The sequence below is a fragment of the Manduca sexta genome, unplaced genomic scaffold (assembly GCF_014839805.1).
Source record: "Manduca sexta isolate Smith_Timp_Sample1 unplaced genomic scaffold, JHU_Msex_v1.0 HiC_scaffold_287, whole genome shotgun sequence".
Classification (NCBI taxonomy): Eukaryota; Metazoa; Arthropoda; class Insecta; order Lepidoptera; family Sphingidae; genus Manduca; species Manduca sexta.
The window spans coordinates 1-17638 of record NW_023593878.1 but is presented as its reverse complement, the minus strand read 5'-3'; the positions used below and the strand labels follow the sequence as shown (position 1 = coordinate 17638).

Sequence of the window (17638 nt, the reverse complement as noted above, 5' to 3'; positions counted from 1 at the left end):
TTACCAAGTTTGTAATTTCATCTACAACATCTTTATTCCAAATAATCAACACATTGTCGCCAGCTTTCACAACTTCCATTTCTATAATTTAAGTTAAACTTTTTATCAATTTGAAGGAGCAGGTAAAACGACTGCTGATTTTTTATGTCTGAAATATTGACGAACAGAGACCAATAAACTAGATTGACGAACACTCACTTGTCGTCGTCCCTTTTATCAAGAAAATTTTAGCTTGACAATTACGGCTTAGGGTTGCCTGTATGTATTTTAAATTTCTTACAGTCATGAAATTGACTTTCAGGTAGGATAACATTCATTTTATGTGGAAACCAATGAAAGTTGAATGTTTGGCTCTGAACAAAACTACCAAAAATTGCAATTATATGAAAATATTAAACTTTCGTCTGAATGAATTATTTTAATACTTTAATTCTTAAGAAATTTCCGTAAAATCATTTTGTTATGGATACTATATTATGCGATGATAAGCTTTTGGAGATAAAATAGTATCTTAAACGGATACAGGTATTATAATGTTGCACAAGTTATGAAAATCAAAGTTCAAATTATAATTTAATAATTTATATAAAGCAAAGTAATAATCGAAGCATTGATTAATTATATTTTATATTTTATGGCAGTATAGCCATACGCTTGCGTCTTTTGTACAGTTTTTGTACTCATTATATAATCTAGCAATACTTTTATTTGAAATTGGAATTACTGCCACAGATTTAAATTTAGAAACAGGTACATACATAGTTATTTCGTATGTATTGATTTATTTTCTAAAGATTACAAATTGACTTTAAAAGTAATACAAATTATTTTATTTTAGTTTTATTTCACCTTCCTTAAAATTTGCGAAAAACGAAACGCATTGAAATGTTTATACACAAATGTCATATTTTCACGTTAGGTTATTTAGTGTTATCGAAATCGTGTTTTCTATACAAATCTGTAATGAGTTAAAAGATTAAGACTTGCTGTTAATCTAAAACAAACTGTGATATGTATATCGAGGCTTTTCTTGCTGGAATATGGGCATCAGTAGGAAGTACTATTGAAAGTTATCTGGCAGTGCATCGCTTGTTGTACGTATACAATTACTCTAACACAAATACAATAAAATTCATAGCTTCAAGCAATTAAATGAGATATTATTCTTAAATCCTAATTTAGAAATGTCTATAAGAATATATTTTGTTGTTTTTTTTAAACACGCCATCTGTTTCAATTGCCTGGTACTATATACTTTATACGTAAAGTATAACAGTTATTTTATATGAAAGAAAGATGTGGGATTTTTATTCTTACCTCTCAGTTGTGTGTTGAATGCGTATCCCTCAAAACTCAATAAATTAGTCGATACATATAGTTAATCCATTCACAACTAACGTAATAATATTAAGTGATTCGATCCGATACTAGTAAGTACTTACTTATTTAGTACTTATACTTGAAGTCGGGTAGCTCTTTTCTTTATAACTTCGCAGTTTATTTGCTTTGCATTGAGCTTATGGGAAGGTAATAGGGATGTGGAAAGTCGGAAAGTTACAGTTTAAACTTACAAGTATTTTAACGCGATTTACTAATTCTAATATGTATGAATTTTAAACATTTCCTATTGAAAGTCATGCCAAATTACATACGTTGCTCGATTATAATAAGAATTAGCAACTATATCCAGTATGCTAACCGACTAAGATGTTTTTAAAGCATTATGTTACTTTTAATGCTTCATAACTACGACCGGACTACAGGGTCATACAGAGCTTTGTAATTTTTGAGCTTTTGGGTGGTGTTGCTTACTGTACAGCAGTCAAAAAAGTTTATAGGTTTTAAGTACACTCGTAAAACCTTGTCCGTATAATGGTGTGGTTTTCAGCGGTGAGAATTTGGGATAAATAGGAATTCAGATTTAGTCTGACCAGGAATACTAAAACCAGCTTTATCGTTTTAAAATTAACGTCGTAACTATCTACAAGGAAACGATATCCATATTTTACGACTTGACCAGTTTTATTTTCCTAATCAGACTATAATATACCCAATACCTAAAAAATGCATTTTTGAATAATATATGTATATACTTAGGTGATATTCGTTGACCAAACTCGCACTTGTCCGGTTTTCCATTCGAAGTCTCATACATTTACCCGTATTACATACCAAGTGAACTTACAGGGCGATGGCTACGTGATATGGGCTGGTCTGCTTGTAACCATGGTGTTAGTAAACACGTGGGGTTGTCGACACTACCTGCGTTCACTAGACGCAGCGCCGAACTCCGTCGTACCTACGGTCATTTCGGCAGCTTCTAGTTACGTTTTATCTGTGAGTTTTGTTTGTTTATTAAGTACTAGAATTTGCATGCGGCCACAAACTAGGGAATTCATTTCAGTGATAATTTTAACTAACATCAAAAACAGGAACAGATTCTTAATTCAACCGATTTTTATATTCTATAAATGAAAGAGTTTTCAGAATCTGATCAGTAGTTTAACCCCATACCTCTTTCGATCAAATAAATTAAAAATGTCTGTATGTAACACACACGATGTAATATGGAGCGAGATATGTATTGTTTAAGATGAAAATGACAATAGCCTGGTTGGGAGTGGAGCGTACTGTCGAGCCGTATGTTCGCGGGATCAAAACGTAGGTGTACGTACTTTTGACATTTGCATAAAATGTTGTGTATATTCTTGGATAATTATCTCTTGCTTAACAGTATAGGAAAACAACGTGAGAAAGCGTGTGAATACCTGAGGTACCTGAAAAGTTGTTCATAAGAATTTCGAAGATAAGTATCATGAGAAGTCTGCAAACCTGCACTAGGCCAGCGTGCTGAATTATAGCCCAAACCCCTCTTTTTATAGAAGAGGGAGGCCCATGTCCAGCAGTTGGACAGTAAAAATACCAGGCTGATATTATTATAATTTAAATAAGAGGAGGCCCATGTCCAGCAGTGGGACAGTAAAAATACCAGGCTGATATTATTATAATTAAAATGGTTTCGTTCGACTAGGATGTTTACGAAGTGTTGAATAAGAATTTAGATAGTTAAAATGTATTTCGAGTCAAAGATAATATGGCTTTTCGCAAAAAGAATATTATGATACCGATGATTCGCTCGCCCATCTATCACAAACTTATAAGGAATTATTAATCTCTGCAAATCTCGGGATGCAATGATTGGACCTGTACCTCTTTTCGAACTTAAAGCTTATAAGATTTTTTGTATAAGTACTAAAGTTTTCTCTGTAGATAAAGGGCCGGATTTCGTGACTACATAATAAGGGTTCCCGATACTAGGAGCATTATTTAGACGGATGTATTTACGTCTTACTTACGTAATACACTTTTGTATCCTCGAGATTTTCCCGGATTCTCGTTCGTCGAAAATTGTCATTATCTTTTTCCGAAAATGTAGTGTCGGAATTCCTTTGAAAATCGAAAATGTATTATGCTTAGAAAGTACACTTTAAAGCCAGTTAGTACTATAATAAGTCAACATGAAAAGTAAAATTAGAGTTTCGTATGGTGAGTGATATATTTGGATGCGTATTTGATTCTTTCAATGGCCTTGTAAAGTCGTAAACTACGTTTTTTATGGGCGATATCTATATCGATAGGTATTAGATAAAGATCAATACATGGCGTTTGCTGTCAAAATAATCTCGCAAATATAATATTTATCGTATAATGAAAATATTAAACATGAAAAGCACTTTAATTTACATTTTGTCTTCTGTAATGTTTCTTTGATATATAATTTGACTGCCTGGGTTTTAGTTTTATTCCGTGCGCAGTACGACACTGTTTTGAGGTCTTGGGTTCGAATACCGATTCGGGCAAAGTAATATTTGGGTTTTTCTGAACATCAGCCTAGAGTCTAGATTTTGCATAATTTCTCACAAATAATGATTAACGATATGATTTGTCCAACGTATTATTTTTATTTTGAAAATTTTTGGACTATACATTATAATAACTATCGCATATAATTTAATTTGAAATACAATATTTTTGTATAACGCTTTTATTCTCGACCGATTATGTTAAAGTCGCAACCGGTTCACCCGCGCTTCGCCGAGTTTCTAGGTACCCATCTCACCTTTTGATGAGCGATATATTAATTAAAATTAGCTTTCAATTAGAATAACACTAGGTATTGCTCGCGACTCCATCCGTCTGACAAACTTTTTACTGGTAATTAAATCCAATTGTGTAATTTCCTAGGACGAAAACAAGTTTTATGTTAATCCAGCACATAACGTATTAAGTATAGTACCCAGTTGCAAAACTTCAGCAATCCGTTTAGCTGTTTTGCGTTTACTTCTATCAAACATCACAAACTTTCGTATTTCTATTATTAAGATTTCTACATTAATAAACATCTGCCACAGGGAATCATCGGCATCACGTTATTTGAAGAAACTTCGACGATACGCTGGTGGTGTGGCGCTATGCTTATCATCGCAGGTCTTGGCCTAGTTGCCAGGCCGCGAAACAAACATAAAACGCAATAAAATACCGAGCACATTGTTTTACCCGGATTAACTGAGATGTTACGTGGAAGAATAGCTTTAGGAATAAGTAAGTAAATGTTGCGAAGTATAAAAGAAATGTTGAGATATTTGAAGGTGCGCACCTCTAATTGTATTTAAAATAATTAGCAATACAATTAATGTGTGATATTATATAACTAAATAAAAAATTACAGAAATTAATATAAACTAGAAAGCATTGTAAACATTTTCAAATAATGTATTGACATATTCCATAAAACCCAATGGTTCACAGTATTTTAGTTTTAATAACATTACAAACAAAGTATTCAGTATATCAATAAGTACAAAAGAGTACATATTATCTACTTGTTTTAATAGGGTAAATGACAAAAGAATGTAAATCATAAATGTTAAGACATTTTCTTTAATTTCTGGGACCAAGATAATAAACTGCTTATAAAGTAGGCCATTCTGGAGTTATACATTAATGTCCAATATAGCAAAATAAAGTTCAGATATACTATATTTTCAATTATGTTAGTAGAATCTTCAGGATTTTCTTAATCTATAACGCCTTTAGATTAGTAATATATTTTTTTATTTTCGTAATTCCCCGTCCAATGTGTGTTCAGCGTAATACACTTTTTTCGTATGTTAATGAAATGTCACATATTTATCATGATATAAGTAATTATAGATGCATTATAAACTGCATAATCTTGATTCTTTGTATTAAGGTCCATTATATATTTTGTTTCGGCTTTATCTGGATCTAATTACGTCTAGTTAGTGATAGTTGCAGTTGTTGTAATAATCATGGATATTTTGGCCTTTAAAATTTAATATGACGAAATTTTAAAGGCAGAAATATCCATGATTATTAATTATTTTTACATTTTTCTTTCAACTGCGAGAACTAATCACTAACTAGACGTGAATTTAAATTCTTTACTTGCCAATACTTGTTTAGTTACCCAGATTAAAGCCGAAACAAAATGTATGAAAATGGACCTTGAGCTACCACCTTAAGTAAATTATAAATTAAAATTAGTTTTATTTAATTATTGTGTTAGCCAGCCGTACAAAGGTCGGTGGAATATTATTTAAATATAAAATACACGCTTACCCTATTAGGTTCCAGCTTGGAACCTTATCATTGTTAAAGAGAAGAAATGTGTTAATGGTTCTAAGATACGTGTACAAGACTATATACACAAACATTATTTCAGGTTTTTGATGAGCACAATAATTGTTTAAACGTATTTATCAGTCTTACCTCTGAGGTTTTACATAACTTCGTAAGTGATCAAGACCTTTCGTGATATATTTTTCAAGATAAATTATTTAAGCTAATTATGGGGAGCGTCCTTTGTGTGGCCTTATCCTTTTTGTTCCATTGCCACCGCTATTAAAAGAATCTAAGGTCCACAGCTAACGAGTCGTTAAGGGACAAGGATATCGTACTACTCTATCTACTCACATTGCTTAGTGCTTACTTATGCTAAGGTATAGAATGCGTTAACAACTGTTAATTTTACTTGAATGTATTATAATAATTAGTTACGTATTATACAATTGTGTGTATAACAATTATATACTTTACGTTTGTTAAAATTATGTCATTTTATTTAATTATTCAATAATAATGTTATTGACTATTATAATGTTAAAGTAAATATAAGACTTATCAATGTCGAAGCTCTTTGTGCTTTTGTTTTTAATACCTGTAAGGGTTAAATATTTAAATTAATGAGATCTACTACAGACGTATTAACAAGGATGCATTTGTAGTAGCATCTTAAAATAAAAACGATTGTATCATACCCAATTAAGACAAAAAATATAAAAAGAAGTATCGATACAATAATGTCGATATAATATAGTGCCGCCCTATAGGATTTAGAGACGTAGTGACGCTGGCTGCCGGCAGCCCGGTACGGCAGTGAGCGCCGCGGGCCGAGTGTGCCACACGTGTTTTACTCACGCTCAAAACACAGCGCTTCAACTGACACCTCGACCTCACTCCAAACCAAACTTAATCGATAACACAAACTCTTAACAAAAACACAAGACTGTTGTATTATTCAAACGAAATACCCGCAGTGCAGATCTCGATTATCACATTATACAGTTTTATAACATGTCATGATGGCAACATCGATATCGCGTGGCGCACCGGCGTCAACAATGTAGTCATAGTGACGCGCTTATGTTGACAGTTTGACAGTCGAATTGTGATGTACTGTTGTTGATGAATAAACATGTTTATAATGTTGTGAATAAATTGTGTTGTTATGAGAACAATAATTTTAGTATATTTGGTATTTAATGTACAAACACCTCAAAATGGGAAATGGAATGAACAAGGTAATTGTATATTTTATTTATTACCAGATTAATGTAGTTGTTTAGATGTAATGCACGAAATTGCATTGAAGTGTTTGTTACGTAACGATAACGTAGACGTAGGATCGTAGCTCGTGTTCGCGGCTCCCGCACTGCCTGTGGCTGCTGCGCGCGATATTCGACCTTATCGACATTTATTTATTTTTTACTATACCATAAAAATATAAAAAAAAAACCTTATTATGTTATTTATTGCGCTATTATGATGTTTAAAAAAAATATCGCGTTAGACTACCGGCAAAGTATTGAAAGGTTCTAGGTTTGATTCTCTTGTCGAATCTAAATACATTTTGTGTAACTTTTCTGATTTAGCTAGTATCGGAATTTACACCCACTCAAAGGGATAAAGTTGCTGTCGAAATAATACCAGCAAGAAATGACAAAGAATATTTTTTTACAAATTGCAATTATTGCACATAACTTTATTAAGTACTGTGGCAATGTCGCGTTTATAATTTTTTTTAAATCAATAATGACTGCCACTGAAGGGACAGCAATAATTACAATTAAGTATGTACTCATAGAGAAAATTTTATAAACCATAAAACTTTAAAACGAAATTTAACTTACTTGCGTTAAACAATTTTAATAACTACACGTCGAGTCATAAGTGTGTGTGTATAAGTGAGTAATTTTTTGTTCCGAATAAGTATTAATATTATAAATTTTTTCATCACATGTTTGGTATTTTATTTTGTAATCGAAACCTTTGTTCCTCAAAACTCTGTTTTTGTTGAAGGATGAAACTCATTTGCCATTTAATTATAATACATAAGTAGCTCAATGTACTAAAGCATTTTTTTCTGAACTGATAAATAAATCAACTCGATTGATGATTGATCTTTAGAAATTACATAATACCAGCAGTGTTTCGTTTCGTACATCTTTTGTTGCAGACAGCAAAAAAAACAACGCACTTACGATATTTAGATAGTATATTTAATTATGGCTTTGATATAAGAATCGGTGCTGAGCATTTAAAAATCACAAATATTACGAATTTAAAATGTATGCATACCTTCAATATACTTAGTCTGGCCATAAATACTGTTACACTTAATTATAAAAAAATATTACATTTGAATTTCGAATCTGTCATTTTTATACGATTGTTCATTGTGTTTTCTCATTTTGGCGCCAATACATTGTAAAATATTTTGCGATATTAAAATGGTGTGGGGTGATAAAGAGAACCGAATCGCTGTGATAGCATTACACAAAGTAGGTATGGAGCCAAATGCAATTTTTAAAACTCTCCATACACTTGGTATTAGTAAAATGTTTGTGTACCGGGCTATTAATAGGTACAATGAGACCTCCTCTGTTTGTGACAGAAAAGATCTGGCCGTCCACGTAGTGTTCGTACGAAAAAGGTGGTCAAAGCAGTAAGGGAAAGAATTCGAAGAAATCCTGTCCGAAAGCAAAAGATTTTATCTCGGGAAATGAAGATAGCACCTAGAACCATGTCGCGTATTTTAAAAGATGACTTAGGACTTGCAGCCTATAAGAGACGCACTGGCCATTTCTTAACTGATAATTTAAAGAAGAATAGGGTGGTAAAATCGAAACAACTACTGAAGCGGTACGCAAAGGGAGGTCACAGAAAAATTTTGTTTACGGATGAGAAAATTTTACAATTGAGCAACATTTTAACAAACAAAATGACCGTATTTATGCTCAAAGCTCTAAGGAAGCTTCCCAATTAGTCGACAGAGTGCAACGTGGACATTATCCGACTTCAGTGATGGTTTGGTGGGGTGTTAGCTATGAAGGAGTGACTGAGCCATATTTTTGTGAAAAAGGTATCAAAACATCGGCACAAGTGTATCAAGATACCATTCTTGAGAAGGTAGTTAAGCCCCTTAACATCACCATGTTCAATAACCAAGTATGGTCCTTCCAGCAAGACTCGGCGCCGGGTCATAAAGCTCGGTCCACGCAGTCTTGGTTGGAATCGAACGTTTCGGACTTCATCAGAGCTGAAGACTGGCCGTCGTCTAGTCCCGATCTTAATCCGCTGGATTATGATTTGTGGTCAGTTTTAGAGAGTACAGCTTGCTCTAAACGCCATGATAATTTGGAGTCCCTAAAACAATCTATACGATTGGCAGTGAAGAATTTTCCCATGGAAAGAGTGCGTGCTTCTATTGATAACTGGCCTCATCGTTTAAAGGACTGTATTGCAGCCAATGGAGACCACTTCGAATAAGCTTTTTATATTTTTAATTGTTTTATATTTATGTATTAAACTGACACACTGTAAAAGTAATAAATGTTATTTGCAGTTAACAATTTTCTTTTTTCTTTATTACAATATTTATGGCAAGACTAGGTAATTTAATTATTTCATACCCCACAAGCGTAGAGTATCTTGCTCTAAGTCCTCGAGTCCCAATTGGCGATAAAAAGAAACTACAAGAAGCACTATCTCAATGCCGCGAGGTATTAAATTTACATCAAATCGAATTCCTTCGTCCCTAGGGACCTTCGATGCTCACCGACTGAAGTAGTCTTTATTTAGAACCACTTTTCATTCACGCTTTCTATCCTATATAATGCTTTATCGTAAATTCCTTTGTGACCGTGTTTATATTAGTTTTGTACTCTACTATAATTGCTATATTATTGTCCACGGAGCTTCGATCAACAATACCACCATGGCGGTACGAAATACAGTCTTTAATAATTCCATCTTATTGTTTTATTGAGGATAATCGTGAATTTGGACTGTAAATCGGGTATATTATGGCTGTATATTAGGCTCGAGTCAATACTGGGGCATCAAAAATATTATGTGATCACCGTCTCTATTATCCAAATTCACTCTCATTATCAGAGGAATTGTGAATGCGTTGCGAGTTTTAATGCAGATGAACAGGGATTAGAAAGAGAGGGGGTACTGTGATTTATTTTTTATACGAGCTGATCCCACTGCACCTATTAGTAAGCAGAATGGGGTACAGTTATATTATATTTATATTAGTGTGTTGAATGATGAGAGATGATTATTCCTCGCCAGTCGACCCAATTATGTCGACCTTTTGAACCAAATAAACACAAGCTCATCCCGGAACGCGACACCTAATATGACGGGTTTTAATACCTTGTGTACAGTGGTCGTTATCCAAGCGGATACAAGATATATTCTATCACCAGCAAAATATATCCTAATTTCCATAAATTTAGCAATCAGCAAGCCGTCAGCTCACATTAATTTTCTGTGATATAGTACTACTGTCCCAACCAAGCCGGCCAGTTTATTTCGTCAAACACATTTATAACTCGGCTCTACCAACTTTTATCCGAGATAGTATGTAATGTTATTTTTCTATTATGATCTTAAATGTCTAAAGCGTAGTTATTCCAGCTTGATACAAAAAGCGTGAGCTTTTACCTTAATGGTGGATATTACATGGGACCTAATAAAGCTGGCAAAATTTTGACTTGTTACATCTCCGCCTACCCCGGAAAAGGCAAAGCAAACAGTTATGTTTGGATTAATGACTTCAACCTTGCCGCTTGACTGTTGCAACGTAGTTGCGCCTGCAGGACGTTAAATCATGCCGGGAGCCGGGACGTGTAATATTGCAACTAATGCTAGTCATAAATCATAGTCTTGAAGTGGGAAGGTCATTTTTCCAGATTATTTCCAGGTTTATTACGTTTAGTACAAAATATAAAGTTTATTTGGAGGAGGCGATATTTTCTTAAATAGTTAAATATTGTTAGTATTTTTATAGATAACGAGCTGACCTGGCGAACTTCGTACCGCCTGACAGTCGATTCTTTTTTTTTTAATAGTTATTCTGCTATTCGGGAGACCGGGTCAGTTCCCCTCCACTAACACTTAAACTTTATGCTTTGGTATTAAAGTTCAAATTGACTTTTAAGTATTATTACGAATCTTTTGTATGGGAACATAATTTTAAAATTTTTCTCTCCGTAAGAACCATCCTCGTACTTCAAGGAATATTATAAAAAAGAGTTAGCGAAATCGGTTCAGCTTCTCTCGAGATTTGCGCTTAGCAAGACATTCAGCGATAAATTTTTATATTATAGAGATAAAAAATATTTCATGTATAATTTCAAAATAAGAAGCATGTATTTAAATACTTTATAGGATTATCCGCTTAAGATAATCTAGAAAGAAGACACAGGAAGCTTAAAAATTCGTCTACATAATATGTAACACATATAATTATCATATTTATCACATTTTAAATAGATGATATACATCGGTGCGTTATAGAGTTTATCGGAGAAATTCTAATACCAAAATAAATTACCATGGAACAGGGGATGATCTCGGAAAAGCGATAATGTTCAATATCCTTTATACAATACATCAACTTAGCTAAAATTAGGTTACAGGTGTTCGTACGATCTCCTTTAAGGATTTCGATTACACTAAGTAAAAATGCCTATTTGTACGGTCTGAGTTTTTTCGTAATGGGCTCACGAAAACTAAGATATATTTAAAATTGGAACTCTGGTTATTATAAAAATACTTATATAATGAATAGGTTTGATTGATATATCCTCTTTTTGGAAAAGAGAAATATTTATTCTCAAGTATTTTTATTTATAACAGCGCCGTCGCTTGCCAGCGTTTTCTACGAGCCTATTAACGGCAGACAAAAATTGCATTAAAAAAAATTGCGAACTTTGTGCAGACAAAGGTTTTGTTATTTTTATTCAGTTTTAGGCTTGTGAATAAGATAAAACATAGTCCAGGTTGCAGCCATTGTTCTCGGCTATCTAGGCGTACCAGCTTTCGCGTGACGGGAAAACAAAGACAAATCTATAAGCATACAAAAAAAGGTGAAATACTTTTCCAGCCTTTGTAGTATGAAATCGATGATGTTACAAAGAAAAGGAAAAGATTCAATAAAGATTCTCGGTAATCCGTAAACTTCGATTCAATTTATAGACCAGAATATTGTAAAGTATTTAACATAAAATTAGTCCAAATTATAAGCATACCTTTACTGTTCTACAAAAGCAATAAAGGTTTACTTTTTAATTTCAAAGGCTAAGAACTGCAAATATTTGTTCAGTTCCCGTTCGTGCACGAGATACAATATTTTTCTTTAAGGCAGGCCAGCAAAATTTAATTTGCGTCGGCTTTGTGGTATATATCTACCTATTTGTGATGTAAATAAAAATTACGGCAGACTCTTTGACTATGGTACCAAATTCAAAGGTTATTTATTGAGAATATTGGCACGTCGTTGTTTAATATACTATTTGCGTCACTCTCAATATACCTTGCCCCGGTCTCCCCAAAGTTTATATAACGAGGATACATGAACTTATGTTTTTATCCGCAAAGTGTGAGGCGAAAGGGCAACTGGTGCACTCGAGGTTCCTCTTGATAATTTCCGTTCCGTAATGTAATTTTTAATTCCAGGAAATTGACAGGTTCTTTCGATAAGATAATGTCTAGTTGCCCTGTATCTGATTTTTTTATTAATAAGGATAAGAATGTCTTAAAACCTTTTTTTATAATTCTGCAACAGCGTGGTCATGGAACTGAATATTGCATTCTTTATTTCACAATTCCACTAACGAGACCATTTTTATATACCACTTTTATATTCTTACTAGCTTTTGCCCGCGGCTCCGCCCGCGTTATAAAGTTTTTCAGGCTAAAGTTTTCCGTTATAAAAGTAGTAGTTTCCCGGGAGCCTATGTTCTTCCCAGGGTCTCAAACTGTCTCCATACCAAATTTCATCTGAATACGTTGGGTAGTTTTTGAGTTTAACACGTTCAGGCAGACAGATGCAGCGGGGACTTTGTTTTATAATATATTTTTAGAACTTTTAAGGGGAACAATCCCGTCATAATCATTGTTGCATAACTTTAACCCTTTACGCAGCGCACGCAACGGAAGCTCTCAAAACTAATAAATTGTCCCCGTTTTTGCAACATGTTCCATTACTGCTCCGCTCCTATTGGTCATAGCGTGATGATATACAGCCTATAGCACTCCACAAATAAAGGGCTATCCAATACAAAACGAATTTTTCAGTTCAAACTGGTAGTTCCTGAGATTCGCCATTACTGCTCCGCTCTTATTGGTCATAGCGTGATGATATATAACTTAGAGCACTCCAAAACAAAGGGCTATTCAACACAAAAAGATTTTTTCAGTTCGAATCGGTAGTTCCTGAGATTAGCCATTACTGCTTCGCTCTTATTGGGTATAGCGTGATGATATATAGCTTATAGCACTCCACGAACAAAGGGCTATCCAACGCAAAAAGAATTTTTCAGTTTGGACCGGTAGTTCCTGAGATTAGCCATTACTGCTCCGCTCCTATTGAGTATAGCGTGATGATATATAGCCTATAGCACTCCACGAACAAAGGGCTATCCAAGGCAAAAAGATTTTTCAGTTTGGACCGGTAGTTCCTGAGATTAGCCATTACTGCTCCGCTCCTATTGGGTATAGCGTGATGATATATAGCCTATAGCACTCCACGAACACAGGGCTATCCAAGGCAAAAATATTTTTTCAGTTTGTACCGGTAGTTCCTGAGATTATCCATTACTGCTCCGCTCCTATTGGGTATAGCGTGATGATATATAGCCTATAGCACTAGAATATTCGGTCATTGATTTTTTTGTATGGGAACTTGTGGCTAAATTTTGTGAAAATATAAAAATAAGCAAAAAAAATTAAAACTTACCTGCAATTGTATATTAAACAGATTAGGTATGTTGTTGCTATGGTAAAAATAATGCGATACTTTAAATTTCTTTTATTTTAAAAAATTGGTCTTGGAAATAATAATTAGCTATTGTCACGACGCACTACAGACAAAAATACAGATAGTTTCAAAATGGCATTGCCTTTGGAACCAATTACAGATGCCATTTCGTCTCTGGTTGCAGACACGTAAACCTGCATAATTTAAAGTGGTAGAAATTTGGTAACTGGCGATTGCTAGTGGTTGGGCGTGTAAATAGCCCAACCAACGAGAAAAAGAAAATTGAAAATGGGCCAAGGAAATGCAAGGCCGAGCAGGTACTACCTACGATGTCCCCTCAAGGGAGGAGAGCAAGGGCTACCAGGTAATACTGCGCAAAAATTACTCACCGATCTTGCAGCCACAGTCAGGAGGCGCACACCGCAAAGGAGGTCCGGGATACTAGGCGATGCTCCGGTTGCCGTCCACGGGTGATGCGGCAGGATGAGGTGCGAGGATCGTTGAGGTAAAGGGAGAAAAATTAAGAGGGAATTAGGATTGATTGCAGGAAAATGTAAAAGATGTTTTTGACGTGAAGAAATTTTCATGAATATATGAATTAAATATGACAGTCGTATGCCCGTTTCGAACAAACGGAGCATAACGGCCAGTATTCAACCAAAGAGGCGGCATCTCTAACTAAGCTACAAAGGTCGGATGAATAATTTTACGCAAACCGCACCCTTGCCTTAGCTGATGTTGAGGAGACACCAAGCGGCTCAACCATACTCCCCGGCCTTGGAAGTTCTTAGAACTTTCAAAGAAAGAAAAAGAAAACCAAGCCAGTTGTAAAGAGTTAACAGAGAATTATAGAATAGCGACTAAATTCGTTACGTATTTATGACTGAATCAGACAACTTAAATGAGTCATTTCGACCCGGGTTATAAACAAAATATCATGACGTATAGAATAGAAATAAGTAAGAGTAAAAAATTGTTTTAATAATATTTCACTTATTTCGTTGGTTTTGGGTATAACTTTACGATTGGTCGTTTTAAAGAAGCTAAATCTCGTTTTACCAAAGCTACGCGAACAATATTATCTTTTCCCGGAAAACCTCAGTTATAACCCCTAAAGGCCACGATAAAGGTGGCACGTTTTCTTGCCCAACTAAGACCATAGTGCCAACAACAACAGGACAGTCAGGTGTTGTCCATGTTTGCCGGACCTGAAGAGTGTGCAAGAATACAATACGCCATTTTTCCAGAGAGTTTGAACAAAATTATTAAGCATCTTTTTCAATTAAAAAATTAATAGTTTCTTACGATCTTGAAAGTCCATAGGACTTTCAAAAGGGAAACTAATACCAAAAGTCGAGTGTATTGTAAAAGTAATAAGTAGGATGGATAAGACGTTAGAGCATAGTTGGCTTGGATCAGTAATATCAATGACTCCGTATTACTGACAGCACTAAGGAAACAAAATATATTTATAATTACAAAATTAATTGTATTTTGTAAGTTGTTAAGCAAATTAATAAGAATAATATGAAAATATTATTAGTATGAGTGATGGCTTCTATGACATGCAAGGGCAATGTGCAAAAGCCAACATAATTAAAATTAGTATAGGCGTAGGATCTCGTTAGCATGAACTAGCCACAAAGACAAATAAGACTTATTATGTAGAATACTTAACAGGAGTACATTGGACCTCAAAAAGACAAATACAACAAGTGACATTAAATAAAGAGGATATTAACTTGGACCAAGGGGACAAACAAGTTTTAATCCTTAAAAATAATCTAATGATTTCTCAAGGGAGAAATGTGTTTATGAGAATGAACTGTTTCAAGATACTGCATGTTAGCTCCAAGAACAGTTGCTCTTAAATCAGATGACAGTTAAAATAATATATTAAATTAGTAGGACATTCGGGTATTATAAGCCCTTGAGTAAGTAAACCGAAAAATAATATGTGTGTTAAAACATAAGTCAACAAAAAGAGCTTCAAAGACAAAAAATACTTATGAGAAATAAATGTTATGATAGGCAGAACATGCATTAAAAGGGAAGAAATGACTAATAGTTAGCATACATTGGCATTGAGCCACAGGATCATTTACGAAATATATAAACCAGCCTTTAAGGCGACTAGAGAATGCCTGGAGACACGAGTCAGTGAACACATATAAATTTGCAAAAGGTTTGCGAACTTTATATGCATCAGTAATGACTTTCACTATCTCGGGCATTATTAAAGAGACATACAACTCAATACAAGCAAAGGCTGTCATATTAGTAAACGAAGGTGTAATTATTGTATACAGAGATACGATCAGTACAACACCAACTGGTTTAGTAGTATGGAAGTGCATCATAGTACCACTATTAACCATACTTACGGGACAACATATTACATAAAATAATAAGTAAGATTCTAGATGCACTTACATGGCAACATAATTTTACATTTCGCAATGTTATGAATTTCGACAATTTATCAGGAGGAATAGTCATAATATATCTAGAAGCGATATCACCGCAGTCTATATTATACAACTATGGTTTAGTAGAAAACAACTTGCAATTAGTGTACCACATCACATAAGCGGCTGAATGTAGTATTTTTATGAACAAACTTATCAAGTATGTCAGTATCTTGCATACGATGCATCTAAGTTGTATCTTAATTATGATGGAATAAAAGTTATAATTGAAGTTGGTCCAAAATATAACATGAATTCTCAGGTCGTAATTATTCTGATTTCTAGAAAAATCTAAAATAATCGTCATAATGGAAGCACAGTGGATGCTCCATTTAAATACATCGACGATACCAACATCAGACAAATTTATTAATTTGATAGAGTCAAATAATAACAAAAATAAATCAGAGAGCAGACTAGGCTCTACATATCCGATGTTACTGAACAAAACTCTAGTACTAGACTTGGTATTAGCGACCAATATCGACCAATATGTGATACTAATTGTGTCAGAAACAGTTTTATGGGGAATGTAATAAAGTGCATTCACAATTTCCGAATGTGGAAATATTGTTAATAAATTATTGTTTATATTGTGATCACAATAAATTAAGGTTTTATTGATTATTTTGTCTGTACGAAGACTAAACTCTGTTTGAGACAAATCGCCTAACAAAATGTGACCAAACGAAATCGGCAAAGGAAGAGGAGAACGAAAATTGGGATAAACCTTCTCTGTCAAAGAAGTAAATGGGAATGATTGAATGTCCAGTGACATGCCAATATTCCCAGGAATGTGCCTGGTAGAGTTACCCAACGGCAATTCCGCTAGAAATGACATAATGTTATTATCATTATCACAAACGGGAGATATAAATTTATTTATTTTACAATATAGCATTGAAACCTGCGTATAGTAATCAAGCTTCCAATAAAAACGAGACACAGTGTCTGCGTACGCGTAACCAAAAGTTGGTTGCGGAGAAAATTCATACCCCGAGACAAAAGTACTATTCAACGGGACTATAAGTACAGAAAGTAAATTATTCTGCAAGCTATTATGGACTAAAAAATTAACAAAATATCTGTTATAATCGGTGTTAAGCGCAGCATTCATATTCAATGGTGCTAACGGTGTAGCAACGCTTTGATATTTATTCACATTTAAAAATAAAGAGGAGTCAATTAAAGATTGAATGTCAGCTGTGGATGATACAAGTGTCGGACATGTTTTGTCTGCAGCGCAAACATCATTATCCATATTTGACTCTCCGGATTTTTCTTCCTCAACGGGAGGCGACAGTGACATGTATGGTAATGGTGATAAATTTAAATTATGAACATCGAGATGTAGAAGAGTATGATGTCGTTTATAGCATGTTACGCAAAAAGTAGATGAAGGACAATATGAAATGGTATGATCAAAACTGCAACAGTTTACACAACCGGACTTAGATATTATAAAATCATATCTTAGTTGAGGTGAATCTATATTAAATTTTGTACATTCAAATAAAAGATGATCAAATTCATT

At 34.0% G+C, this 17638-nt stretch overlaps 1 protein-coding gene across 1 annotated transcript; it reads left to right on the top strand.

The window, feature by feature from the left end:
• The first annotated feature begins 848 nt into the window (after positions 1-848).
• LOC119192520 lies at positions 849-4675 on the top strand. Its single transcript, XM_037446336.1, is given in 4 exon segments — positions 849-1063; positions 1066-1094; positions 2188-2337; positions 4413-4675. Coding segments are annotated over 4 exon segments (354 nt in total). The 5' UTR covers positions 849-1011; the 3' UTR covers positions 4536-4675.
• The last annotated feature ends 12963 nt before the right edge of the window (positions 4676-17638 follow it).